Source organism: Carettochelys insculpta, chromosome 12 (assembly GCF_033958435.1).
Source record: "Carettochelys insculpta isolate YL-2023 chromosome 12, ASM3395843v1, whole genome shotgun sequence".
Taxonomy (NCBI): domain Eukaryota; kingdom Metazoa; phylum Chordata; order Testudines; family Carettochelyidae; genus Carettochelys; species Carettochelys insculpta.
The window spans coordinates 10,799,163-10,813,127 of NC_134148.1; the positions used below are offsets into that span (position 1 = coordinate 10,799,163).

At 46.0% G+C, this 13,965-nt stretch overlaps 1 protein-coding gene across 6 annotated transcripts in view; it reads right to left on the reverse strand.

The window, feature by feature from the left end:
* Window positions 1–13,965, reverse strand: part of TLN2 (talin 2) — a 495,540-nt gene that overhangs the window by 105,670 nt on the left and 375,905 nt on the right. For all 6 annotated transcript variants that reach the window (XR_012647070.1, XM_075006263.1, XM_075006264.1 and 3 more), the window contains one exon: window positions 3,744–3,914. Coding sequence is in view for 5 of the 6 variants with exons in the window: in XM_075006263.1 (XP_074862364.1) it covers window positions 3,744–3,914 (171 nt within the window). In the remaining variant the exon portion in view is untranslated. The remainder of the gene's footprint in view (window positions 1–3,743; window positions 3,915–13,965) is intronic.

Here is a 13,965-nt window from a genome sequence, read left to right on the forward strand (position 1 = left end):
GATGCCCCTGTAGTTGTTGCAGTCACCCTTGTCGTCTTTACTTTCACAGAGTGATGATGTTTGCATCTTTCATCTCACGTGGGATATCTCCTGCTCTCCAGCATTGCAGGAGTAAATTGTAGAGGAAAGGGAAGAGCACAGCGTTGTTTGCTTTTAGGACTTCAGCTGGGATTCTGTCGTTTCCTGGCACTTTTCCATTGGAAAGAGCATCAAGAGCTTGAGAAAGTTCCTCCTCCGTAGGGTCTGCATCTAGCTAAGACATTTCTGGAAGAGTTAGGATGAGGTTGTCAAGTTCAGGTTGTATTGTACGCTCATGGAAATAAAGACTTGAGTAGTGTTCCGCCCATCTGGACATGTGCAGCTTCTTGTCTGTGATCACCTGTCCATTTAAATGTTTCAGTCGGGTGACTTTGGTATGTTTGGTTCAAGTGCTTTCTTCAACCCATCATATGTAGTTTTCAGGTCGCCCAAATCAGACGCCTTTTGAATATAAGAACATAGATCGGCCCAATACTTGTTCGCACAGTGTCTGGATTCCCTCTGAAGAACAGATCTTGCATCTCGAAGTTGATTTTTTGTGCTTTGAGATGGGTTATTTATGTTATACAGATGTGCCTTGTGTTTTCCTTCAAGAGGAGGCCTAAGAATGTCAGCATTTTCATCGATCCAGTCTTCATTAGAAGATTTACATGTTCCAAAGGCAGATTTGGCACATTCATATACTGCTCTCTCAGGATGGACCATGTTTCATCAGCAGTTTGTTGGTCAGGTTTGTGTTCCATTTTGCAAGTGACATCATCTGAAAAGACAGAGCATTTCAGTGCATCTCTGCTATCGAGGGTATTGATCTTTGGCTTTCTGCATTTCTTTGTCATGTGGAGTTTCTTTGGGATGATTTTCACTCTGCTGATGATCAAGGAGCGATCAATGTCACAATCTGCGCTGTGGTACATGCATGTAAATTTGACAGTGTTGAGATGTTTCCTGAGTACCAGTACAGGTGAAGTTGATGCCAGTGAATGGGTCTGGGGTGGCACCATGAAACCTTGTGACACTCTTTCAAGTTAAAGAAAGTTTAAGTGATGCAGAGTTGATTCTGAGAGCTGAATTCAAGAAGCCTTTGACCATTTTCATTCATTTTCCCAATACCGTGATGACTGAGGCAGACGGGCTAGGACTGATGGCGGCATCCAACTCTTGCACTGAAGTCACCAAGGATGTATAGTTGTTCATCAGTTGGAAAAGAGTTGATAACCTTCTGAAGAGTATAATAAAAGTGGTCCTTGCCTTTGGTGCATGACGCCAATGTGGGTGCATAAGCACTGGTGATGTTGTCATATCCTGACTTGGTGCAGAGCTTCAAGGATATAACACATTCTGATTCAGCTGTGGGCATACTGACAGATTTCAGCAGATTGTTCCAAACAGCACATCCACCCCGTAGAGGCGGTGTTCCTCTTAACTCAAGCACTTCCAGACGAAAGTGTAGTTGGTTTCTCTCACTGACCCAGCATCTGCCAGCCTGGTTTCCCGGAGAGCAGCGATGTTGATGTTCAGCCCGTGTAGCTGCTGGTCTGTGATTGCTGTTTTGCAGATGTAGTGGAAATGAAGCTAAAGATCATTCCAGTTTTAATACAGTTCAGAAAGGCATTGTCGTAAATGGCAGCTACATGGTTAAAGCTTCTTTTACCTTTCCTGATTATGTACTTGATGAAAACGACGGAGAAGGCCCAGCAGGGATCATTTTAAACAGAAACTAGGACATTGAAAACTGCACTGCCACGAAGGCAGAAGGAAATCTTGTATTTCAGTATAGCCTGTTTAAGTCACGTGACTGGAAGCTACACTGAAGTATAAGCAGAAAGGAAGAACATTTTGCACAGACTGGATTTGGAAAGTTTCCCATACATGTGCAATCAGTAAAACGCTAGGTAGGAATTAAGACTCTTGAAAGATTCTTCTATAGCCATTTTTCTTGACATAGGTAATTAAGTCAGAGTTCAGTAATCAAAAACCCTCATCTCATACTATCAGGTTCTATATCAATAAGCCCATTTGCTATTGAATTGAACCATATAATCACTGAAAGCTGAAAATCCAGGTAGAAACATATTAATCTTTTACACAAAGAATTAAAATAGTAACAGAGAGGTAGCTGTGTTAGTCTGTATTCTAACAAAACAAAGCAGCAGTCATGTAGCACTTTAAAGACATAAAAAAAATTATTAGGTGATGCGTTTTTGTGGGACAGACCCATGAAATAATGTATTAGGTGATGAGCTTTCATGGGTCTGCCCCACAAAAGCTCATCACCTAATAAATTATTTTGTTTGTCTTTAAAATGCTTCAGGACCGTATTCCCATTTCCCCAAGCAGTTTATCACTGTGTTTGCAGTCTGGATGAGTGCTCTGTAGAGAAAACTTCTGTAAACAGATGCCTGCAGTCTAGACATAGCCATAGGGCATTGCACTTTCTTCGAAGGACTATGAACAAGTCAGATTTCATGGACATGGAGTGAGTGTAGCCAGGACAAAAGTGTTAGGATTAAACTGTGCAAGGACAGGCTCTTGCAATTAGTATTCAGGTATTTCATTAAGGTTTCAAGCATACAGATACCCCATGCTACCCCTCCCCTCCAAGTGCAAACTACAGAAAAGAGTATTTTATTGACTATTTGACAGGATGGGCTGAACTGAGCCTGTTGGATAGGAAGACACACTTAAATGTTCCAAACCTGGTGCTTGTATTGGCAAGCCATCCCTTTTTCTCCTTATTAACTACAGCAGCACCTTCACACACCATGCACGGACTGATTTGTTCAGGGATCTTATTTAAAAATTATATTTCAAGCAAATGAGAGTGCGTGCATGAGACAGAGAGAGAACACAGCGATGTCCATCCTCTTTGTGTCATCTGTTGTAACTCAGTAGTGACAAGCTGTACTGTTAGTTATCCAGCACTGGAAAACTGGAGGCCTTTTGCAGTTCATATGTTGAGCTAGCATTGTTATATTCTGATCACCTCTAAAAGAAGTGGACTTTATAATGGGTTCTATTACTACATAGTCTTCATTCCCTGATTCTTAAAGTACTTATAGTTTTTTCCAGATACTTGGAGAGCCATTTATAATCATTTGGTTTCCTTTCTTCCACCAAAAATATTCATGAGGCAAAAAAAAAAAAACAAAAACAAAACCCCCCCCCCAAACCCTTTAGGTTTTTGATCAGTTCAGCTAACGTCTAATGTGTGAAATATTTATTAGCTCTAAACTTTTCTGGAGATCTTAATATACTATTGTATTACAAAAGCCTTGAAAAACTGTCAAGTACTTGGAAACCCACAACAAAATTCTGTTTGCCTGTCTTGTACAGTGATAATTATGACTATAATGAAATAAACTAATGAAAGTTAAATCAAGGCTAGTACACATCAAAGATGAATACTTAGTGTACACTTACAATGTTATTCACAATACTTCACACAAAAGTCAGAATATAGTTTGCCCCCAGTAATCTTAGCCTGCTGCTATTTTTCATAATGGAAAGGAAAAGAACACACTCAAATTCTTCAGAAACAACAAATTTGCAGATGGGCGTATCTATGCGGAAATAAAAGAGCTGATAATTAACATACACACCTATTGCCCATTGATAATTTCTAGATTCCACAGTAACACTACACGATTCTTTACAGAGAACTATTCTAATGCCCTTTCCCACTTCATTATACACATGTACTATACCTTCGGGTTTCCTCCTCCTTCTTTGGCTGCATACAGCATCTGGAGGGCAGATTCGGCTAGCGTCTTTGTCTGGTCCAGGACAGTCATCTGTTGCTGATGATCTAGCATTTTGGATGCCACACCAACTGCAGCTAAAATCAGGGGTTCAAAGTAACTCGCCAGTTGTGTAACCTAAGACAAAAAAGATGATGAAAAAGTTTGTGATCCAGTTTCTGAGAGGAGAGAACACACTTCTCTAAGTAAAATCAAGGCAATCTTAAGCTGTTCTTTGAGCATAATTTGAATAGCACACCTTTACAATGCTTCAGAATTGCATGAAATATAGTTCAATCTAATGTCATAAGCTATTCCATCTCTTCTTTAGATGTGAATGCTGCAATGCAGCAATGCTCATCTCTCAAACATTCTCAACTTTGCATGTGAGACTCTGACAGCAGATCCAACTGTTTTCAAAATGGACATGGAAGTCAGACAGTACTTAAGGGCATAAATGAAGACCGTCTCCTTCACCATACAGGGAAGGAGCTGTAATTAAATGCTGCAATTTCTCACTTGTTGCAGACAACAGAAAACAGATTAGACTAGCATTGCACCTGGAATGTTAGAAGAGATTTATCTGATCTCAGTTAGTCTGTCTTTTGAGCTTTTCAGACAGTTACTGGCTCTATGAAGGAACAAAGAGAAGTTACTCACTTGTGTAGTAACAATGGTTCTTCGAGATGTGCCCCCGTGGGTGCTCCACCGTAGCTGTCGGGCTCGCCCCAGCGCCGCAGATCGGAAACTTCTAGCAGTGTCCGTCGGGTCGCGCATGCACCGATGCGTGCCGCTCCCCCGCGCGCTCTCGCCTACGTGTACGATCCGATCCCCGCCAGTTCCTTGACCAACCACCCCGGATGCTCCTGAAAAACAATGGACAGAGATCCAAAGTGGGGAGGACGGGTGGGTAGTGAAGCAACCATGGGGACACATCTCGAAGAACCATCGTTACTACACAAGTGAGTAACTTCTCTTTCTTCTTCGAGTGGTCCCCGTGGGTGCTCCACCGTAGGTGACTACCCAGCAGTGACCCCAAGTAAGGAGGTGGGTAATTGAGTCATGTGCAGCTTGCCCTTGAGAGGACTGCTGTTAACAGACGTGTATCCTCCTCGAACACCCCGTGCATGGCATAATGCTTGGCGAAGGTGTCGTAAGAGGACCAAGTTGCCGCTCTGCAAATGTCTTTCAACGGGATTCCTTTGAAGAAGGCCGTCAATGCTGCCATCGCTCTGGTGGAGTGAGCCTTGGGCGGAGCTAGCAGAGCGGTCTTATGGAGCTCGTAACACAGTCTTATGCAGGATACAATGTGATTCGAAATCCTCTGGGAAGATAGGCCTTCCCCTTTCGACCTGGGTGCGATAGACACCAGGAGTCTGTCCGTTTTCCGGAAGGACTTAGTTCTGTCTATGTAAAAGGCCAACGCCCTCCTCACGTCTAGCAGGTGCAGCCGCGCCTCCTTGCTGGAGCTGTGAGACTTCGCATAAAATGAGGGTAATACTATTGGTTCGTTAATGTGGAACTCCGAGGAAACTTTTGGAACGAAGGCTGGATGTAATTGTAAGGTCACTGCTTCCTTTGAGAATACTGTGCAGGGCGGCGTTGCCATTACTGCTGTGAGTTCGCTCACCCTGCGGGCTGACATAATTGCAAGGAGGAAGGTCGTTTTCATGGTAAGCAGTCGGAGGGGTACTACAGCCAAGGGTTCGAAGGGCAGTCCCGACAGCATGTGGAGTACCAAGTCCAAACTCCTTGACGGTGGTAGCGGTTTCTGTGGGGGGTACAAATTTACCAGCCCCTTTAAGGAACCTCGTGACAACAGGATGGGCGAATACGGTAGGCCCTTCCTCTTTGTGTCAAAATGCTGATATATCTGTGAGATGGACCTTTAGCGAGGATAAGGAGAGTCCGTCTCGTTTCAGTTCCAGCAGGTAGTCTAGAATTACAGTTATAGGGACGTCCAGAGGAGCTAGCTGCTTGGAAGAGCACCAGAAGGTAAATCGCGCCCACTTCTGCTCATAAGTCTTTCTGGTGGAGGTCCTTCTACTGCACTCCAAGACTTGTTTCACTCCCTCTGAACATGTGCTCTCTAAGGTGCTTAGCCACGGATTAGCCAGGCCTGTAGGCGGAGCCCCTGAGGATATGGGTGCACTATGGACCCTTGAGCCTGCGTAAGTAGGTCCGGCACTATCGGCAGGGGGAGTGGTGGGTGGCATGACATGTGCAGAAGCAGGGGAAACCATTGTTGTCAGTCCCAGGTTGGGACTATGAGTATCATGCGTGCTCTCTCCCTTCTGGCTTTCTCTAGAACCTTGTGGATGAGTGTCACGGGAGGGAACGCATAGAGTAGAGGGCCCTTCCATGAGATCATGAAGGCGTCTCCCAAGGACCCCCGTCCTATGCCTGCTCTGGAGCACTACTGAGGGCATTTCTTGTTGTGTTGGGTGGCAAACAAATCGACTTGGGGAAACCCCCATTTGTGGAATATGTGTCGGAACAGGTCGGAGCAGATCTGCCACTCGTGCGTGAACACAAAGCGCCTGCTTAGCTGGTCCGCCTTCACATTGTGGACACCGGGTAAGTATGAGGCTTTTATCGTTATCTTGTTGGCAATGCACCAGTTCCACAACCGGACTGCTTCTGCACATAGCGCTCGGGATCGGGCCCCTCCTTGTCGATTGATGTAAAACATGGTGGAGGTGTTGTCAGTATTGATCCTGACGACTTTGCCATGCAGGTACTTCTGAAAGCATCTGCACACGTTGAACACCGCTCTGAGCTCTAGTACGTTTATGTGCAGTGTCTGTTCCACGGGAGACCATAGCCCTTGGGTTACTTTGCTGCCAATGTGTGCTTCCCATCCTATGTGGGAGGCATCTGTTGTAAGAAAAATCGCGATTTGTGGCTGGTGGAAGGGCACCCCTACTAGCATGTTCTTGGGATCTGCCCACCATGCCAGCGATTTTCGCACCTCTGTCGTGGGCGATACTACCCTGTGGGTGGTATGGACTAGTGGTCTGTAAACGCTTGCCAACCAGTGCTGCAGGCTTCGCATGTGTAGCCTGGCATTCTGTACCACGAACGTGGCTGCCACCATGTGCCCCAACAGTTGCAGACATGTTAGGATTGGCAACATGGGGCTGTACGTCATAACTTGTACCAGGGATTGGATGGTGCGGAAACGGGCATCGGGTAGGTATACTCTTGCTGTAATAGAGTCTATGCGTGCCCCTATGAATTCTATATCTTGCGTGGGCTCGGTCTTTGACTTTGTGAGGCTGATAACCAGGCCCAACGAGGTGAATGTGCTCGCAGTGACATGTATCATGTGTAGGACCTCTGCTTTCGAGACCCCTTTCAGTAGGCAGTCGTCCAGATATGGAAAAATGAACACACCCTGCCTGTGGTAAAAACTCTGGGAGCTGAAGAGAGACCGAACGGAAGAACTCTGTATTGAAAATGCTCTTCGCCTACCCTGAAGCGACGGAAACGTCTGTGTGCTGGGTGGATCGTTATATGAAAATAGGCGTCCTGTAAGTTGAGGGCTGCAAACCAATCTCCATTGTCCAGTGCCGTAACTATGGAGGCAATTGTAGTCATCCTGAAGCGCTGTTTGCGCAAATACCGGTTGAGGGCCCGTAAGTCCAAAATTGGCCTCCAGCCTCCTGTTTTCTTCTCTGTTAGGAAGTATCGCGAGTAGAACCCTTTCCCTTGGAATTGTTCCGGTACTCTCTCTACCGCCCCTATGAACATGAGATGATTTACCTCCTGTTTCAGCCTGGTCTCGTGGGAAAGGTTCGTGAGAGAGGACTGGGTGGGAGGTTTCGGTGGCGGGAGTGATTGGAAGGGGATCATGTAACCCGTGGCTATGATTTCCAGTACCCATTTGTCTGTCGTGATGTTTTGCCATTGGGAATAAAATGGTTTGAGGCGATGACGGAACATGTGTTGAGTGGCATTGGGAGATGGTCTTGATATTGCAGTCCTTGACATACCCGTCAAACTTGCTGTCTTGGGGCTTGCCCCGAGGTTGCACGACTTTGCTGGGGACGTCGTCTGGCGGCCTTGTACTGCTGCTGCTGTTGGTGGCGCCCATGGTCGTAGCTTCGTTGATATTGTGCACGCTGCGATGGATAGGCGTAACGCCTTTGCGGGGGGTAGAACTTTTTCCTCCTGTGTGGGGCAGTATATATACCCAAGGTCCTAAGTGTGGCCCTTGAGTCCTTGCTGGAGTGTAGGACCTAATCGGTTGATTCTGCAAATAGTTTTTGCTTATCAAATGGAAGGTGCACGATTTTTGTTTGTAGATCTCTGGGAATGCCGGACATCAGGAGCCAGGATTCCCTGTGCATTACAACTGCTGTGGCCGCTGAGCGTGCCGCTGTGTCCGCCATGTCCAGGACGATTTGAACTCCTGTTTGCGAGGCTGTATAGCCCTCTTGAACAATCGCCTTTAGCACTGGTTTCTCATCCTCTGGGAGGAAGTCCATAAGAGGGGTCAGTCTGGAGTAATTGTCAAAATTGTGGTTTGACAGGTGTGCCGCATACTTCGCCATTCTTAGTAATAAGGTAGAGGAGGAGTAGACCTTTTTGCCAAACAGATCTAATTTCCTCGCGTCCTTGTCCAACCCTCTTGATTTATATTGGGGTGTCTTAGACTTATGTTGTGATGATTTGACCACCAAAGAATTTGGTTGTGGGTGACTAAACAGGAATTCCATTCCTTTGGCTGGAACAAAGTATTTCTTATCCGCCCTTTTATTCACAGGTGGGATGGAGGCTGGGATCTGCCATATATTGGTGGCTGATTCCATAATGGCTTCGTCTAGCGGAATGGCTATTTTGGATGAAGCCGGGAGTCTCAGATTTTTCAGGAGTTTATCATGTTTCTCCTGCACCGCCGCTATTCAAATGTCCTGTGTGAATGCTACTCTCTTGAACAGCTCCTGGAATTGTTAAGGTCGTCCAAGGGAGAGATGTCCCCAGGGACACCCGCCTCATCCGGAGAGGACGAAGAGGTGCTGCTGCGGTATACGTCCTCTAATTCTTCTTACCCTTGAGTTTGTTGGTATACCCACTCTTTTGTGGGTTGTGAAGGAAGGTCCCGGGACTCTGGACCAGTGTCTGTCTGCGGAAGCTGTGTTCCTCCCACGGAGCGGGACTGTATGAGGGGGTGTCGGCGGGGTGTGGGTGGGGATCTGTCCCTGGATCTGGACCCCCAGTGTTGGTGTTCAGTATGATAAGGGCGGCCATGGCAACACGGGCAAGGGCCCGGAGATGGAGATCTGGACCACGATTGGGATATGTACATATGGTGTCTGGAAGAGCGTGATCTCCGTGACGACATTGAAAACGGCGGAGATGATCTGTGACAGTATTCGTAGGGGCCCACACTGGAAAATGGTGAAGGTTGTCTGAGCCATGGTGATGGTGCCTGAAGGAACAAGGAGGGAGGTCTGAAACAGGCTGCTGGAGTGGCTGCCCGGCGCGGCGTGTGTATCTTGGGGGGGAGGGTCTGGGCGATAACGGCAGTGCAATGACGTCCGGAGCCGGGCTGCGGTGCTGGGTTTTTGTCTTTGCCTTCCCCTGCCCCTGCGGAGCAGGCGCCGCTCCCTCCAGTGCCGGGGACCTTGGCACCGCTGTCGGTGCCACGCTTGGTGCCGCTGCATGCGGTGCCGCGCGCATAGCTTCCTCCGGCACCTTTTGGCCCCGTTCCGGGTGCCCCTCCTCCAGCGCCGTCGGTGCCGCAAGGGGCGGTGCCGAGAGAGTCTGCGCCGCCAGCTCCAGCGCTTGCCGTGTTGGCGCCTGCAGCGCCCTCGGTGCCGACTGCTGATTACTCGGAGGCCCATGCGTGCTCCTATGCGCTGCTGTATCCCTGCTATGAGCAGCCAGGGGGTCAGGGCCCTGTGTTTCGCTCATCCTGCTCGCTGGTGTTACTGGCAAGGATCGAGCTGGCGAGAGCTTCTTTTAATTTTGCACCGAGGAGGTTAGGGAGGCTGCCTTCCTCTTGTGAACTCCCGAGGGCCCCTCTTTCTGGGGCTTCTCCGATGGTCCAGGCTGGAGGGTCTTATCAAACAGGATCATTTTTAGCCTCATTTCCCTGTCTTTCCTGGCCCTGGCTGCAAGCCTAGCGCAATGAGAGCACTTCTGAGTAACGTGAGCCTCTCCAAGACAATGAATGCACTCGCTATGCCCGTCTGAGGCAGGCATGGTCTTGTGGCATGACGCACACCTCTTAAAGCCCTGCAAAGACATCTCTGCCACGGCTTGTAAGTCTTTAAATGTTAATAGAGTACTTACTGGCTAATGAAGTCTTTAACCAAATAACGTTCACGGCCTCCAGGGGTAGCGGACCTCCAAAGGCAGCCGCCTGCGTCCACTCTTCTCCCCTTCGTTCCTCCCTTCTTCTTTTCTCTCTTTTTTTTTTTTTTTTTAGCACAACGGTTTGAACAGTGAGAACACAACTAACTACTAACAACTATCAACAACAATAACCACAGTTTCTCTCTCTTTTTTTTTTTTTTTGTCTCAGGCGTTGGAGCCAGAGCAAATTCCGTCTGCAGCCGCTGGCGGTTGAGAAGGAACTGGCGGAGACTGCATCGTGCACGTGGCTGAGAGCGCGTGGGGGAGCGGTGCGCATCGGCGCATGCGCGACCTGACGGACACTGCTAGAAGTTTCTGATCTGCAGCGCCGGGGCGAGGCTGACACCTACGGTGGAGCACCCACGGGGACCACTCGAAAAAGAAACAAATTTATCTGAAAGCTTCACTTAAATCTTAGGACTTCGAAACATCTTTTAAGATGATATACTTTCCTGAAGGCCTAATGTTACTTCAGGATATAGTCTGTTATTCTACCTTGAATAAGCAGGTCCATAAGGGAGCAAATTGGCTGATCACACTCTTTTACTTTCAAGATGAAACAGTTTTTCAACTAACAAAAAGACAGAAGCTGTCCAATAAAGGTTAAATGGAATCGATACTTTGCATATATTTCATTGCAGTATCTCAAGATCCAGTTCCACAGGTGATTTACATTGAGCCATCTAACTATGATTTGACTTTTTTCCCATACTGAGAGGTTCTTCAGAACCTTGTATAGTTTCATCATTTCCCCATGTTACTCAACTAATTCAGCGTTGTGCTGCTGAAGACTTTCAACTATTGTCTGACACATATCACCACAGCAAATGAGATTTGATTATGTAAAATCTACATCATCATCTAGGAGTTCTCAAATGGGGTGTGTGCGTGTCACGAGGTTATTATGTGGGGTGGTCAAAGGCATTCAGATCCACCCCCAAGCCCTACTTTGTCTCCAGTATTTATAAGTGCATTAAATATATAAAAATGTGCTTTTAATTTATACGATGGTCACACTGAGAAGCTTGTTATGTGAAAGGAATAACCAATTCAAACCTTTAAGCATCCCTATAAAAATAAGCATCTTGGTTCCTCTCTAGATGTAATCAAGAAGGAGCAGGCTTTAAACCTCCTATAAGGTTCAAATGTTCTGAGGCCAGAAGGCGTCACTGTGATCATTTGAAGTTTGACCTCCTCCATAACAGAGGCCACATCTATATTACAGTGATCCTTCAAAGTAAGTTCTTCTGGAAGATATCTCCTGAAAAATTTTCTTTCGAAAGATCACGTCCACACACAAAAAAGCAGACCAAGAAAGTGACCTACTCTTTCAAAAGAGAGCACCCACGCAGCTTGTGCTCTTTAGAAAGAACAGGCCAGGGGCTGAAAAATCTAGCACCAGGAGGACTACTCTTTTGAAAGAAGGGCCTCTGGAGCATCTACACTTGCTTTTTTGGAAAGAATCTTTTGGGAAAAGGTGCTCTCCCTCATCTACGAAAGGAAGAGGGCCTCCAAAAGAAATGCCGCATTCTTTCAAATTCCTTTCTAAAGGACGCATTTTGTGTGTAGACACTCCATGGGATCTTTCAGAAGAGCCCCAGCTGGTCCAAAAGATCTTGTTAGTGTAGTCCTAGAGGACTTCTACAAATTAATTCCAGTTGAGAATATATCCTTTAGCAAAATACCCAATCTTGATTTAAAAATTGCCCAGGATGGAGAATCCAGTACCATATTACACTGCTTAATTTGAGATAACACATCATAAAACACACACATAGTAACCTATTGTGCATTGCTGAAACTGCATCTAGACTATATCACACAGTTCTGGGTAGAGGAGAAATGGAAAGAGGTTAAAGTGAAAGCGATTCTCAGAATAGCTATAAAAACAAATACGTTTCTGCAATGACAGGCATAGGAAGAAAAAATCAGTAGTACATAAAACAATATAACTAAAAAGATGTTTATATGTAATTCAGCAAAACATTGACTAAATAGACAATGGTCAACAAATATTTGAAGCCTGAAAACCTCCAACCATTTCCTCTTCCTTATTTTTGTTTACAAAAACATAAACAAGAACCAGGATGCAATTGAGGAAAGTTAGGCTGAACATCCAGAGACTTCCTAATGTCCAGTCTACTGCATGGTGGCAATATCTGCCAAACGAGGCGGCAGAAACCATATTGCTAAATTAATTTAAGATAGTGGACATTCCCACATACACAACAGTTGGCTTATTTGATCTATAAAGAATCACCATACAAGGCAAAAAGATGGAGAGGGCTATTTAATAATCACTCATGTTTTCCATTTAGAGTAGCGATACTCAGACTGAGGCTCTCTAATGTGTCTTTCATGGGTCTCTGGAGCACATGATATCAAAATGCTGTAATTAACAACCAATCAGGAAGCTTTTACTGTCTTATTAACCAATTGTAGTTGATAAAATAATACTTGGTCAGTCAGTCACTTTGCTGTGAGCATTCCATGAATCAGCATCTAAAAACTTAAGTGCTTCCTGATCAGATTGTTTTATGTATCTATATAAAAACTGTATATAAACTTTAGCAAATGAAACAATATTCTCTCTACTGTGGCTCTTTTGGATACTGTTGACTGCTAATTTCACTCCTGAGTCACTGATATCTGAGCATCAGTGATTAGCTGTTTGAGATGCGTAGAACCAAAGACAGCACAAAATCAAAAGTTGTCAGAAACCAAAGCACTATCAAATGCACAGGAATTAAACCTTTAGTTAATGATTATCCAAAACTAAACAGAAACCAAGTTGATATAACTTAAGTTTAAAAAAACAACTAACGTAGAAAATAATAAAAGAAATAATTCTTTGCTCCTGTCTTTCACATGTTAAGTTTATTGACACAAAAAGATAACGTATTGTTCACAAAAGTATTTCATATATTTTAGTATATGATAATAAATAATTTCTGAGAAGTAGATAAAATCCAGTACATATAACTTTATTACATGGTAATGGTGGGGCTTTTTTATGTCCCAAGAAGGATAAATGTTTTGTGTATTTTGTATTGTAATAGGAAAATGGAGATGCTCATACTCCAATTGTGCTAATGGTTCAGTTTTGAAGACAAATCTTCACTGGGACTGCTGGCCTGAGCCATGCTTCTTTTACACTTAAGAGCCGCGTCTACACTAGCCGCTTATTATAAAATAGCCGGGCCAACTTCGAAATTGCACCTGGTGCGTCTACATGTGCCGAGTGCTATTTTAAAATTGAAATCGACGTAAGGCGGCGAGACGTTGAAATTGCTAACCCCATCAGAAGATGGGAATAGCGCCCTACTTCGATGGCCAATGTCAAAGTAGGGCAAGCGTAGACGATCTGCGTCCCGCAATGTCGACATAGCGGGGTCTCCATGGTGGCCATCAGCTGAGGGGTTGAGAGACGCTCTGTCGAGCCCCTGAGCTCTATGGTTGCCACATGCAGCAGGCCCTTAAAGCTCCCCGCCGCTTTATTTCCTGTGGCAGGAAGCTGAGAGGAGTTAGAGGTCAGCAGTCACTCGTGGCTGAAGTCTGTGCTGCTGAAGTCTGTGCTGCTGCCAGCAGGCCCTCCAGATGACCCGATCCATGACCCAGCGCCTACGGCAGGCAGTCAGCCCCCCAAGCACCCACAGGGCACCGCCCCCAAGGGGACCCAGGGCTCCCAGCCATCCAGACGGGGGGAAGAGGCAGCGGGGACCCTCCTGGTCGGATGCTGAGATCCGGGACCTGCTGGGGCTTTGGGGTGAGGACGAGGTGCTCCAGGTAACGGGGAGAAAGCAGTGGAACGCACATGCATTTGCCC